At 42.3% G+C, this 14,819-nt stretch overlaps 1 protein-coding gene across 1 annotated transcript in view; it reads right to left on the bottom strand.

Annotated features, from left to right (window-relative positions):
- Nucleotides 1-14,819, bottom strand: part of EFHC2 (EF-hand domain containing 2) — a 189,912-nt gene that overhangs the window by 102,445 nt on the left and 72,648 nt on the right. Inside the window, exon 4 of the mRNA XM_028113518.2 lies at nt 2,857-3,080. Within this exon, the coding sequence (XP_027969319.2) occupies nt 2,857-3,080 (224 nt within the window). The remainder of the gene's footprint in view (nt 1-2,856; nt 3,081-14,819) is intronic.

Below are 14,819 nucleotides of genomic sequence, written 5' to 3'. Positions count from 1 at the left end.
GAAGTCAAGATCAGCAGTTGTGCACCGTCACTTCTGGGATGCAAGCAATCAGAGAACATAAGGAGATCTTGCCCCTTGACTATGCTGTGATATTTTTTTAAATGTCAATGCGTTAATGACATACATGTATATACACCTGCAGCCACAGACAATCTACTAGTAGGAAGCATTTGAGATTAAACAGTATTTTGATACCCTAAAATACACTTCGACGATGTCTTTGAAAACTGGCTTTGCTCCAAGACTTAAAATGCATAAGAACGCACAAAACTAATGTGTGGTGACAGAAATTGGAATGGTAGTTGCCCCTCTGGGTAGGGGACTGACCGGAAGGGGGGAGAAGGGAACTTTCTTGGGTGACGGAAATATTCCACATCTTGATTTTTGCATCACTTATTAAACCGCATACATTTTCCAAAACTTTTTGATCTGTATGCTTAAAATTTGTATGTCTGAGCCTACGTTAATTATATCTCAATCCTCCAAAAAATCTGTTTGTCTCTTCATTGAGAATTCATATCTGTATATCCTTCTTATTCATCCAAAGATTTTTGTAAAAGTAAAAGGGAAGAAACATAGTCACAGTTTTATTTTGCTCCAAAGCTTTACCTATCAAGGATCTGGAAGGGCGTGGAAACAGGAGCAGAGCAAATGGAGAACTTCCAAAGCTGCACAGAACCACTGCATGGGTTCTGTCCCCCAGCCCCGGTGCCCCTACTTTTGCGGGCTTCCTGATGGGGCTCTATTTGCATGTTCTCAGCCCTGTCTTGGAGCAAAACTGCCCCCGTTCTATCTGATGTAGCCAAATAGGATCGTTATATAAGGAAGCACTCACTGGCAAGGGAGAAGTAGTCTCATATCGGGTTATGTGATTGTATTTGTCAATTCTCAGAATTTTTTATCTGTCCGGGGCAGTCTAGGGGCAGACCTACTCCAAGACTGGGACAGACATCATGGCCTTCCAGAGGCTCTTATCCTTCTTCTTTATCCTGGACATTTAAATGAAATGATGCGACCTCTGCTTTCATTAACTGAAAAATGTTTCTTTGCATTATAAGGCCTTTAAGAAATGCATTATTGATTATATACCATTGGGGCTCTTTTCAGTTTAAGTTAAATTGTTTAATTTTAACTTTATATTTGAAGGCAGCAAACATTGGAGAAGTAAATGCATTAAAGTCAATATAAAAGCCTCTTATTAAACTCCTAATTTTCCACAGATTGCTATATTTATTGAAGAGCTTTCTCCCTGAGGGAATAAATGCAAAAATGATTTTCCCAACCTGAAAGGAAATTAGTTAAAACATTTCTTGGCTGTTCGTGGTATTTATTCTCGATTCCTGGCAGAAAAGATTTTCTTCTTCATAAACCTATGAAATGGCACAATGTTCTCTGTACTTAATATAATGCATCATCATCCATAATTGCTATTGTATAATACCAACTGTTAGCAAATGAGTGCAGCCATATGCAAAAGGTGGTAATTCATATGGATCCATTCTTTTAGGTTCTCTCTTCTCGTTGTATAGACTTTATGTTTATCTAAGCTCTGTCATCTAGGGCATTTGGAAAAAATAAAAATAAACCCAAACTATAAATCTGCTCATATGCCAATATACGCAGGTATAATTCCATAGGAACTTTCACCTTAAATATTCCAGGATCAACAACACATATTTCTCAGGAGGGCTGCATGCCTACAATATTAAAGGATAACTCTGCTGGGGCCAGGAGGTGGGAACAGATGAATGACCCTACATGCAGCTTTGAACAAGAGATCAAAGCAGAATCAAAGGATTTTATTCTAGATTTCATGTTATCTTTCTGCAAGGAAATTAATTACAAGTTTTAGAAAAAATAGGAATGAAACCAAACTGATCTATAGGGATAGAAATGAGAACAGTGGTTACCTATCCCTAGGTGGGAAGAGCGAATGACTGGAAAAAGCCAAGAGGGAAGTTTCCGGCGGGACGGACATGTTCTGTGTCTTGATTTGAGTGTGGATGACATGGATGTATGCGTTTGTTAAGACTCATCCAACTGCACACTTCATTTCTGTGTATTTTACCCTGTCTAATCATACTTCAGTAAAAAAGAAAATGACAATCATCAAATTCTGGGTAAGCAGCAAAAGATTTGAGTTGAAGTCCCAGTAAGAAGACTGGCTAGGTATGTGACCTTCCACCTGATGCTTGCCCTTCTGCATGTTCAGATTCTTTGGTAAAAAACACAAAATTTGGGCCAAAGGTTCATTAAAAAAAAAAAAGAAGACAACTATAGAAAAACAACAATACTACTACTAACTGGGGTCAGCCTTGGGAGACAAACATCCTTTTACAATGGGGTACACCAGAATCATGGCCCTCCCCACTCCTCTAGAACCTCTCTACATTGGATGCCACCATCGCTAGAGCTGGGAGTCTTGGGGAAGAAAGAAAAAGGTATACCCAAGGTTTGGTGCAATAAATCAGTAGTGCAGAAGCAAACATTTTTCCCAGAGTTAGGGCAAGCAAAACGGGGAAAGACAGGCCAGGTAATTGTGGACCTAACTCTTATACCGTCAGTGACCACAAAGCCAACTGCAGGCTCTTAGAACTTATCCCATGTGGGCGGCTCACTGAAGACTCCTACTGTCTGGAAGGGAGACTCTCTATGGATAGGAGCGGGGTCAGGGGCGGTGAGTGAGGCTTTCCTGCCCTGAGGTCAACACCCAGAGTTCCCTCCAGCCTAGAGGAGAACAGGACAACTCCAGTGACTATGACCCCGAAATGTTCTTTCACATCTGCATCAGGAGTGCAGATACCCTTTACTGACTCTCCTTTCTGGATTCTCATTCGGAAGGCACAAACTCCTTACCTCTCTCCGCATCTTCATGTAAGGATCTTCTGGACACTGTCCCGGGGGGTTTAATTTGACTCCTATTTTCTTCAGAAAGTTTTTTGTGAACGTATCACAGTCATAAATCTTGAATGTCCGGCCATAAAAGATGATGTCTATGTTGATATTGAAATGATGCACAGTATAAAACTGATCTTCATCAGGAGGTGGGAGTGAAATCCGATGACGCCGGATAAAAGTTCCTATGGTGTGGAACCAAACACAACTGTTTCATCGGGTGACTAACAAGGAAGAGGTCACAGCACATCTCCGTAACAACCCTGAATGCCATCCCACAATAGGGAAGTAGGCAAAGGGTTGGTTCTTGGAGGCAGCATTACTATGTTCAAACTCTGAGGGTACCTGAGGGAGCTGAGACTTCTGAGGTCCGTGGTATTGACCAACCTTGCATGTTATTAAAGTTGCCTAAGTGGTACTAGGGAAGTACTTTAATAAACCATAAAGACTAGGGAAGGAAGAGGGGCACAAACAGAGTGACCTAATGGGCCAGACACTGCCACTATGTCTTTTTCCAGAAACAGCACTCAATGTGAGCCCACTAAACAAAGCACTACGACCTCAAAGCAAAGTGCTCACAAAAATGCATCCTCTTGGCTCAAAAAAAAAAAAAAAAAATTAGCTAATAAGCTTCAATATGGTAGGTGCCAACACTATGACTTACAGCTTCTGTGAACATGAATGACTTCATGCTGCTCTGAAGCATCTTCTTTGCTCTACCGACCTCGTCTCCTGCCACCCAACCACCCCTACAAAGTGATAGTTATTAGAGGCTTCATCGTTTTAGACAGTGTTCTGGGCCAAAGGTTCTGGATCTTAGTCCATCTTTTACTGCTAACCCTATGATGCCCCTTCACTTCTCCTCTTGAGAATATAGACCCAGGGTCCTCAAGTATACCCAACATGGTGGTTAGCCACTGGCGGTAAAAGGGTTCGCTTCCTAGATGAGTAAGCCAACTACACCACACCATACCGGACAACTTACCCAAATACTGCTGAAACCTATTGTCAAGAATTGTTCAGGGTTTGAGATTTTATCCTACGTGCAAACTAACAAGGTAGCCTGCCACAGTTTCGTGGACGTTAGTAGAAGACACAAATTGCCTTGGTTAGAGATAAACTCACAGCAATAACAGCAGCCAGAACATCAGCATGTTTTACACCAGTTTCCTGAGCCTCGACTCCCACGGGATGACAGAGCAAGGTCCACGTAACTCCTGCCCACGTGGTGGGCTACGTTACAGGAGAGGAACCCTAAGCTTAGGGATCCAAACCTTAAAATGGACAATAAGCATTCCTGCTTTCTGTCTCACAGGGAGACATTGCCTTTATTAGACTACAGTTAAGCATGTCCTGTCCTCCCTTTGTACCGGAAGGAGATACCACCTCTATCTTCCAAGGCTATGAGCAAACCTGCACTTTGTCTTCAAAAGCCATTTGCTAATATAAACATCCTTGAAGAGACAGTCCAGAACAAAGGGTAGGCAGTGCCTCTGCTTGCAAGAGACCCACTGAGAATGGCCTCTCAACATCTGTGACTGACTTTGGCCTAAGAATCTACTCCAAGAGTAAAGGGAAAAAGAGAAAAGGTGAGCAGAGCAAACGGAGGGTCTAGTGGTTCAAGTCAAAGTGGCTTGGGGGGACCCCTGTAGGGAAGCATTTTAGTATAAAGATGTCAAGCAATCTTGTTCCTATTTTATATAGCACCAAGAATGGCACCTTTTCCTGAAGTCTAGAAATACTTCGAAATTATTCACTCCTATTCATTAAGGAATATTTAATGAATATCTTTATGTGCCAGGAACTGTGTTGAGCTCTGTTCCATTTTTCTCCTCATCATCTTTTCACTCTGTTCAGGGGACATGAACTAAAATCATTTTCATCTTCTTTTCTCTGTAGCAATTTTTAATTACTTGGTACATTAAATTAAAATAATAAAACTATAAAATCAGAACTGGCCTAGAATATTTTTAAATGTACTACATAAAAGATGATATAATTTTACTGCAAAAAATTATACTTCAATTAGCCTTTAATTCATGCCACTGAAAACAGTATGCAAATTATTTAATCATTCAAGATTAGACATTTAGAACAAATTGCATACTTAAATATCTATAAAAGCATGGGTATTTCAGGTATTTTCAGAAACCATTATATATCTCTTTAAAAATACTTATATTGTTACAGTTTTTCAGATATAAAAAATTTATTGAACAGCCAGGAGCTTGTTCGGAATTTCCATCTATCTTGCATTTGTACTTCATTATAAAAATTCAAATAAGCAAGTTGGTGCTGATTTCTGTTCAGTAAGACTTTGAATAAGAATCTTCTATTTTTCTAGGTGGGAAGAACTGGCCCACCTACAGAGCTTTCAAATAATAATAATCAGAATCATCATCAGAGCCCTAGGATATGCTTTCATATACATTTTCTCATTTAATCTCCACTAATCCCACGAGGCAGATAATGCACAAAATACAAATACTCAGTTTATGGACGAGAAAAGCACGGTTCAGAGTGGTTAAGTGATATGCTCAAGGTCACGCTCTAACAAATGGCAGAAGATCTTGGACCTGGGTTTTGGGTGTTTTGGGTTTTTTTTTTATTATTTTATTAACATATATTATTTGTTTCAGGGGTACAGGTCTGTGACTCATCAGTCTTACACAATTCACAGTGCTCACCATACCCTCCCCAATGTCCATCACCCAGCCACTCCATCCCTCCCACCCCCTCCACTCCAGCAACCCTCAGTTTGTTTCCTGAGATTAAGAGTCTCTTACGGTTTGTCTCCCTCTCTGGTTTCGTCTTGTTTCATTTTTCCCTCCCTTCCCCTATGATCTTCTGTCTTGTTTCTCAAATTCCTCATATCAGTGAGATCATGTGATATTTGTCTTTCTCTGATTGACTTATTTTGCTTAGCATAATACCCTCTAGTTCTGTCCATGTCATTGCAAATGGCAAGATTTCGGGTTTTTTGATGGCTGCATAATACTCCATTGTATATATATATACACCACATCTTCTTTATCCATTCATCTGTTGATGGACATCTAGGCTCTTTCCATAGTTTGGCTATTGTAGACATAACTGCTATAAACATTGGGGTGCAGGTGCCCCTTCGGATCACTGCATTTGTATCTTTGGGGTAAATACCCAGTAGTGCCATTACTGGGTCGTAGGGTAGCTCTATTTTCAACTTTTTGAGGAACCTCCATACTGTTTTCCAGAGTGGCTGCACCAGCTTGCATTCCCACCAACAGTGTACGAGGGTTCCCCTTTCTCCGCATCCTCGCCAACATCTGTCGTTTCCTGACTTCTTAATTTTAGCCATTCTGACTGGTGTGAGGTGGTATCTCACTGAGGTTTTGATTTGGATTTCCCTGATGCTGAGTGATGTTGAGCACTTTTTCATGTGTCTGTTGGCTATTTGGATGTCCTCTTTGCAGAAATGTCTGTTCATGTCTTCTGCCCATTTCTTGATTGGATTAGTTGTTTTCTGTGGACCTGCGTTTTGAAGCTTTAAGTAAATACCAGCAATTTCTGGGGCGCCTGTCTGGCTCAGTTGGAAGAGCACGTGACTCTTGATCTCGGGGTCCTGAGTTCGAGCCCCATGTTGGGTGCAAAGATTACTTAAAAATAAATGCTTAACAAAATAAATAAATACAAGCACTTTCCACAGTTTGCACTGAACTATATCTCACTGAACTAGAGCCACAGATTACTTAAGTGAAGGAGAGGAGGGAGTGTTATAGGCAAAACGGGATAGAAATGGGGAGAAGAGCTGCCAGCCACCATGAAAAAGAGAGAGAGAAGATGGAGCTGCTCTTCCCAAAGAATAGCCTCTCTGTTCTCTAAAAGCAATTTTCTGGAGAGGGCCCACTTGCCTGCTGCAGCAATGCCCCCTCCAGGGCCACTGCATTCCCTGCAACTCCCCCCCCACCCCAGGGGCCTGCACATCCCAGACCCTCACACTTCCTTATCTATGCTCCCATACTTCTCTTAGATATGGTTCTCCGAAGAGGCCAGAGAGAAGCTCTTTGTGGTAACAAAGAAGGCCATCACCATTTATGGGTTGAAAAGAGAAGGCAGACCTAACTAAACAAGACAATTTTTAATAACAAGAAATCCAAGGTCACAATGCCATGTTTATCAGAAAACTAATGTGGGCCATTTGAAATGCACAGATGCACCTGAGAACTTTCAATAATGTACCCGTGGCATCTCTCAACTGTGTCCTTTGGGGGTCGAAAATTTCTATTTATTGATACTTGTGTGTTTATAGTCCTCCATGATAAATGGCAGAAACTCCACCAGCAAGAATTTGTTCTAGAATATCTAAGAAATGGGCAAGATGGCATGTCTTTGGCACACATTGAAGAGAACCTGAGATCATCAAGTATATAAATAAAAGTAATGCTATAAAATAGAAAAACAAGAACAGAAGTACTATATCTGCCCTTTAAATTTTTAAACATTTGCCTTCTTGACTGCCCCATAGAGACAATTAGGGCAGGTGTCCAGGCATCGCGTCCCTGCTTTTCAGCTCCTCCTAGTCCTTCTATTTTAAATCTCTCTTCCTTTTTAAAGGGCCTGCTATCTGATTATACTCTGCAAGCTTTAACTTTCTAATATTTCCCTGTGGTTTAGATCAAAATGATGATATATCCATTTATGTTTAATGCATTTTCATTTCATTCAGTTGGGACTTGCCTTGGATCTTTGCTCGTACCACTAAATTTGGTTTTTAGAAATTCACCTTCCAGAATTTAGACTCCAACCTCTTACCTCTATCTTAATTTTCCGTATGTTGAGTTCATTTTAGTAACCCTGCAGACCTAGGATCCATCTGAGTCTAGAGACAGGTATTTCTTAGGTGAATGAATACTCAACTGGAATTGCCATTTGTCACTGTGTCTATTAAGTTTTTATCCTAAAAATATGAAGACCCTTCACTGGAATCAGACACAAAAGAGTATCTTTTCCTCCTCTTATTGTTTACAAAGATTCCTTCCCTAAAATGACTATTCCATTTGTATTTTTACAAAAGGTCCTCTTTGGACTTTTGGTTTCATAAGAATAACTTTTCCTATATAGATAGCCTGATACCTGCCTTGTAGCAAAAGAATACAAAATTTAAAATTCTGCATTTTTGATCATAATAAGAAAGAATAAGCCTATGCAGGTCCCCCCCAGCCACCGGATAAGCGCCAAATGCTAGCTTGTTAGGGCCTCTTGCATTATCGCCTTCTTGCCTCATTTTCCCTACACACCCTAGGATCTGTTCCCAAATACCTCCCAACTCCACACCCTACCACTTTCCTACCCCTTTATCTCATGCGGTTCCTTTTGGCTATTAGGCCTTCACCTTCCATCTTTATATGGAGGTACCACTCAAATGTCTTCTTCTCTAGTGGATACTGGAATTTCCTCTTCTGATCCCTCAAAGTACCCGGTACCATTTCTGATGCCTGCGTTGTGGTACAGACATTGTCTCCCACTTTTCCTCTCCTTTCTTTCTTCAGCAAATATTTACTGAGTAGCCACCATGCACCAAACACCTGTCTTCACAGGCCACTGACTTACCTCCACTCTTAAATTCTCCTCTGCTCCATTCAATGACCATCCCTTCCCCAGGGTCAACCGTCTGGGGTTGCCACATTTAGCCCACTGAAATATAGGATGCCTAGTTACATCTGAATTCTAGATAAACAGTGTATAATTTTATTTTATTTTATTTTAAGATTTTATTCATTTATTTGACAGAGAGAGACACAGCGAGAGAGGAAACACAAGCAGGGGGACTGGGAGAGGGAGAAGCAGGCTTCCCGCCGAGCAGGGAGCCCCATGTGGGGCTCGATCTCAGGACCCCGGGATCATGACCTGAGCTGAAGACAGACGCTTAACAACTGAGCCATCCAGGTGCCCCAACAGTGTATAATTTTAGTGTAAGTATGGCCCATGCAATACTTGGGGACATACTAAAAACTTCATTGCTTATCTGAGAGTCAAATTTAGCTAAGCATCTTGTATTTTATCTGGCAACCTTACTACCATGCCTCCTTCACTTTATGGGATGTAGTACTAAGATGTAGTGCATGCCCATTATGAATGAGTAACACATGAATGCCACATTTTGTGACTACATTTGCTTGATCAGGTTATTTTAGAGTATAAAAAACATATTAAAAAAGTACTGCGTTGAAGGGTCAACACAAGTCCCTAGTGGAAATCAGTGTTCTTAACCAAGGACTCACCAGGAAGTAGAAGCCAGTTTATAATCTGGCCCCAGGCGTATAGAATCAGAAATTCTTGCAGCGGGCCACGAGGTTCTGATGACAGCTCTCAACTGAGAACTGGTATCACCCTCACCACAAATTTATGGCAGGTTTCTCATCATTAGCCTTTCTTTAGCATAGATTAGTTTGGACTTGGTAGTATTTGACAATGATTCTGTTAGACAATTAGAAGTAAAACTACTGGGATTAACCTCTGACAATTCTTGGCTTGGTGTAACGTTGTTTTAACTCCATTCCAACAGAACAGCAACAAATTCTATACATATGACACATCGAACCAAAAAGAGAGTGATGTTCTGGCAAGAAATAAAAGCAAGCCTTGAAGTGCGACAGTGACTTGACTTATAACGAACATAGATCTCTCTGCCAGCAAGGATTCGTGAACATTAAAAATATGTTGTTCTGATTAGAAGCTGCATGTAACTGAATGCCGATTTTGGCATCATGCCTCTTTTGTTTCTGGCTGCTTCCAACTCCCCCTGCCCCCTAAAAAAAAAAAAAAAAAAAAAAAATCACAGGATAGGAGAGGCAACTAAAAAGGAGGCTAATTCCTCCAGATGCACTAATTTCTGGATGGTCAGTTCCACAAAAGAACAAAATGCACCTGACCTCCCATTTCATTTGGAAAATATAGAAACCCCATGGAAGTGACAGGAACATCATCCACTTGCGTCACCTAAATATGATCCCTAGCCCCTTCCCGGGGCCCATGGGTGCATGAGAAGCAGTCTCAGGCCACTTGAGACACAACTGAAAGAAACACCCCCTACCCCGTCCCACCAAGGTCTGAGCCACTGGCCCACTGAGCTTGTATGCTCTTTTTTCCCAAACATTTCAATTTAAAAAGCCTTATTTATTTATTTATTTGACAGAGAGAGAGAGAAAGAGAACAAATAGGCAGAGAGGCAGGCAGAGGGAGAGGGAGAAGCAGGCTCCCCGCTGAGCAGGGAGCCCAATGCGGGGCTCCATCCCAGGACCCTGGGATCGTGACCTGAGCCGAAGGCAGACGCTTAATGACTGAGCCACGAAGGCGCCCCTTAAAAGTGCTTTTCCAAAGTATCCTCTGTCCGAATGGACCTTCCTTAACAAGAATTATCATATTAAATATTTCAAGAAAGACCAGTTTCCTGCTGAATAAACACAGTTTGATGATAGAGTGGTTATTTGTGTTTGCTTTCCACAGTACTTGCTACAGCCTGCCAGGTATCTCTGCTGACAAATTCAGTCTTGTTACATATCGTGATGACCATGTATTCCCTACATATCCCTCGAACTGTGCCTTCCCTCGGGGAAACTGATCAGAGAGAGCCTGATCAGAGAGTGCCAATGAGAAATGCCGAAATTTTCAAGAGGCTTTAAAGTTGTCTTTTACTCAGAGTTGGTTTTTTCCACCCCTGAGTCTTTATGAGTCACAATCCCCCCTACTCACCTAAAAATTACTTTCAAATAAATCATTATGACTAACTTCAGTTTGCCTTTGGAATCTGCCGATGTGAGATTTGAAATCAAGAGGCTGAGAGAATTGAAAAGTCTTATACAAGCCTTTCCAAGATCCTCAGAGAGGTTGCATTTCATTTTTCTTCTTGGATAGTTTAATAAAACTAAAGACTCACTATACAGGGGTCAGTAAGCTGCAGAAATATGAGCTTTCAGTTAAAAAGGAATAATAATAGGACGCCTGGGTGGCTCAGTTGGTTAAGCGACTGCCTTCGGCTCAGGTCATGATCCTGGAGTCCCGGGATCGAGTCCCGCATCGGGCTCCCTGCTCGGCAGGGAGTCTGCTTCTCCCTCTGACCCTCTTCCCTCTCATGCTCTCTATCTCTCTCATTCTCTCTCTCTCAAATAAATAAATAAATCTTTAAAAATAAATAAATAAATAAAAAGGAATAATAATAAAAACAAATGCAAGTCACTGATAAATGTTCAGGATGTTCTGTTACCTCCAGTCTGTCATTTGTGTAAATTTGGTGTCATGTGAGGAAGGTCATCAAACAATAAGCAAGAAGGGCCGCCTGGGTGGCTCAGTTGGTTAAGCATCTGCCTTTGGCTCAGGTCATGACCTTGGGGTCCTGGGATCAAGTCCTGCGTCAGGCTCCTTGCTCAGCGGGAAGCCTGCTTCTCCCTCTCCCACTCCCCACCCCCGATCGTTCTCACTCTCTGACAAATAAAAAGAATTACTTCTGAACAGAAAGAAAATCTACAACTTTTAAATTCTATGAACATCTCTTTTACCTAAGTGTATTTAATGATGTGACAGTACTGCCTTAGCAAAACATATTTTCTTATACATATTTTTATATTAATAACTATATATTTATAAAAATTTATATTTATGTTCACTTAATTGCTTTACTCGGATATTCCCTTACTAGGCTTCTTGCTTATTTTTTTTTAAAGATTTTATTTATTTATTTATTTATTTGACACAGAGAAAGAGCACAAGCAGGGGGGAGGGACACAGGGAGAGGGAGAAGCAGACTCCCTGATGAGCAGGGAGCCCAATGCGGGGCTCTTTCCCAGGACCCTGGGATCATGACCTGAGCCAAAGGCAGATGCTTCACTGACTGAGCCACCCAGGCAGCCCTTTGCTCACGCGCTCTCTCTCTCTCTCTCTCTCTCTCTCAAATAAATAAATAAATCCTAAAAAAAAGAAAATGACCCCAAAGAGTCTGTAGACTTCTTGTTCCTTTGCAATGTGTCATACTTCCATTCAAATAAAAAGACCCAGGAGTGGATAGTATGTCAGAACACAAAGAACCAGAGGACAGCTCATATCATCTCCTCACACCAACCCTCACTTCCTCCCTCCACTGGTAAAACCAAGTACAGACACTAAATCCAATCTTCTTCCTTTTTCCACCACCTCAACAGAGCCTCTCTTCCAACGTGGCAGAATAAGCCGAATCATTCCGGTCATGATCTGGGCACCTTTGATTCACGGTCCGTATCTCCAGTCTTGCTCTCTTCCTGAAAACACATCCCGAGATTCGACCTGCCTGGTGGGCCTCACCATACAGTTGTCCCAACTCACGTTCAAAAGCCTCATGTGTCAAAACAAACATACCCAACCTCCACCCCCAGTGTTGCTCCTTGCACCATGCTTCTGGGTTTTACGAAGGCATCACCATCTTTTCAACCACGGAGTGAGCTCTGAGGCAATCAGTTAAGGTTTAGACGAAGCAAATCACCTCTCTACGCCTGTTTCTTTTTCTGTAAAAGCTGAGAATGACCTACTTTAGATGGTCGCTGGGGGATTAAATGAGATAATGCTAAAGTAGATGCTTTATCATTAGATATCCCCCTTCCTCATTCTCTGTATTTAATTGTTGGTCAAGGCCTATCAAGTCTCCCAGCCAAATGTCTTGAAAGTCTTTTCTCTGTTTTCTATTCCTACCATCATTGTCCTGGTTTGTTCTAACCAGAACAATTGCAAAATTCTTGGACCAGTCACCTCGCTCCCTTCCCTCTCCAACCTGCTTGCCCATAAGCTCTATGAGGTGGAGGTCGTCTTACTTTTGTCCATTCTCCCAAAACCTAGCACAGTGCCTGGCACAGAGTAGACACTCAACAGACACTTCTTGGCAATGCTGACTGGCCCCAAATTCATCATCCAGACACAATGGAGCTATGTGCTAAGAAAGCCTCAATCTCATGAGCACTGAAGGAAGTCCTCTGCATATTGCCTCATCACAACCTTATGCTCAGAGGCCCCTGGTCCCCAAATTCCTCTGTTTCTTCCCATAGAACCCATTGTGGTATATCAACATGGAGGTAATGGGCCCAGATAAGTAGTTAGTAATGAAGAAATTTATTCCACATTGGCAGAAAATCCTAAGATGTGTTAAACAACAACAGTAAGTAGATAGTAAACAGACACGTATATGTCAAACACATAAAGAAAGGGATGGAAGGACCAGGAAATAATTAATTTTCCATTTGTATTAAATACATATGAGGCACCTGGGCTCTAAATATTCATGATGCACTAAATATACAAGAGCAGTACATATTCATGAGTACTCAATATTCATGAGGCCTTAATTTGGCCACTCATTCATTGGTGACACCCATTCTGGCCCCCTGTGTCCTTTCCCCAAGAAACAAACCAAACCCAGACTACTCTGCAAGCTTATTGGTGAGCTACAGCGGTGGCAAGGACCACGTACCCCCTTGTCTTGCCAACAGAGCGTGTGCTAATAGCCCAAGGTCCCCTCTGTCTGGGGTCCTCCTTACTTGAACTTCAACTCTGGTCTCCAAACCACACTACTGGCAGGAAAAGCTGACACAGCAAAGACAGACTGGACCATTGTCTACCCCAGGATTCAGGCAGCGTCGTCCTTCCACCCACTTGCACCTTGTCCTGTGTGTGTGAACTTACCCCATTTCTTTGCCCTCGCTTCTCATTGTGTATTTTGAATTGTTTTAGTGCCTCATGTGATTGGTGCATTTTCACTTGGTCCAGGAGGCTTTGTCCTGTGGCCTCTGGGAAAGCCTACAGGCACGCTTCTTGGAGGCCATCACAGCATCGAGATAATACCCCCCACAATACTCTGGCTGCTGGGTAGAGAATAGGTTGCAGGAGGAGCAGAAATGGATGCAGAGAGACCTATCAGGCAGCTATTCTATTCCTCTAGTCAAGAAATGAAGGCAGCTTGGGTTAGTAGGGTAGCAAAGTGCACAGAGAGACACAGATTCAGGATATGTTTTGCTAGCAGAATGGAGAACAAGGATGGTGGGTGTGAACAATTAGGGAATGTCAAAGGAGTAGAGACTGTAGTGGAGAGGCAATTTCAGGGCTTAAGGTGTTGAAGATGGCAATACTCCAGGAAAGACAGAGACAATAAATGTACCTAAGAATCATGGCTCCTGAGGGCTCGAAGTGGTCTTCGAAGGTCATCTACACCAACCACCAAACGAATACCTGACTCTCCTCACCATACCTCTACTAAGCTATCAGTGAAAAATAACCCCTGACCTGCCCCCAGGGCCATCCATCTATACCAAGGACGAAACAAATATGGGATACCCCTCTCCTCCCCTACACCCGACCCTGACCCCCATGCTCATCCCGAACTATCCACTACAATCTCTGGCAGCTCTCTGCTAGGAAATTATTCTTCTTACCAACCTACATTCTGGCCCCCTAGGTCCTATCCTTGAGGATACAGAAAATTAGGTCACCCTTCCTCCCCATGGCAGCCCTTCAGGTTCCTGAAGACATTTACTAGGCACACCAGAGTCTTCCCTTTATGGACAAATATCCCTCTCACTCTCCTGCCTTATACACGACAAATTTTCAGTCCTTTTAACCACTGTGGTTGCTGTCCCCTGAACACACCCAGATCTCAGCACTGTCCCAAGCGAAGGGCTCATAGCACAAACAGGAGAAATCAGTCATCTCCCTCAATCTCCGCCCTACTTCTAATAATGCAATTTAGGATTAGCTCCTCTGGTGGCCACGGCGCAGAGTTAACTCTTGTCTGGCTAAAATGGACTATGGATACAGGTGACTGGCATACAGGGGGTGAAGGAGCAATGACCCTCTGCTGAAGAACCATCAGAGTCTCTAGTGAACAGATACGAGGAGGAGGAGAGGGAGGCTGAAGCAAATGGCAGCGAATT

Source organism: Eumetopias jubatus, unplaced genomic scaffold (assembly GCF_037043125.1).
Source record: "Eumetopias jubatus isolate StellerSeaLion01/CBP00866 unplaced genomic scaffold, mEumJub1_p1.0 scaffold_11, whole genome shotgun sequence".
Classification (NCBI taxonomy): domain Eukaryota; kingdom Metazoa; phylum Chordata; class Mammalia; order Carnivora; family Otariidae; genus Eumetopias; species Eumetopias jubatus.
Note: the sequence above shows the minus strand (reverse complement) of the source record. Positions and strands in the feature narration are given on the sequence as shown.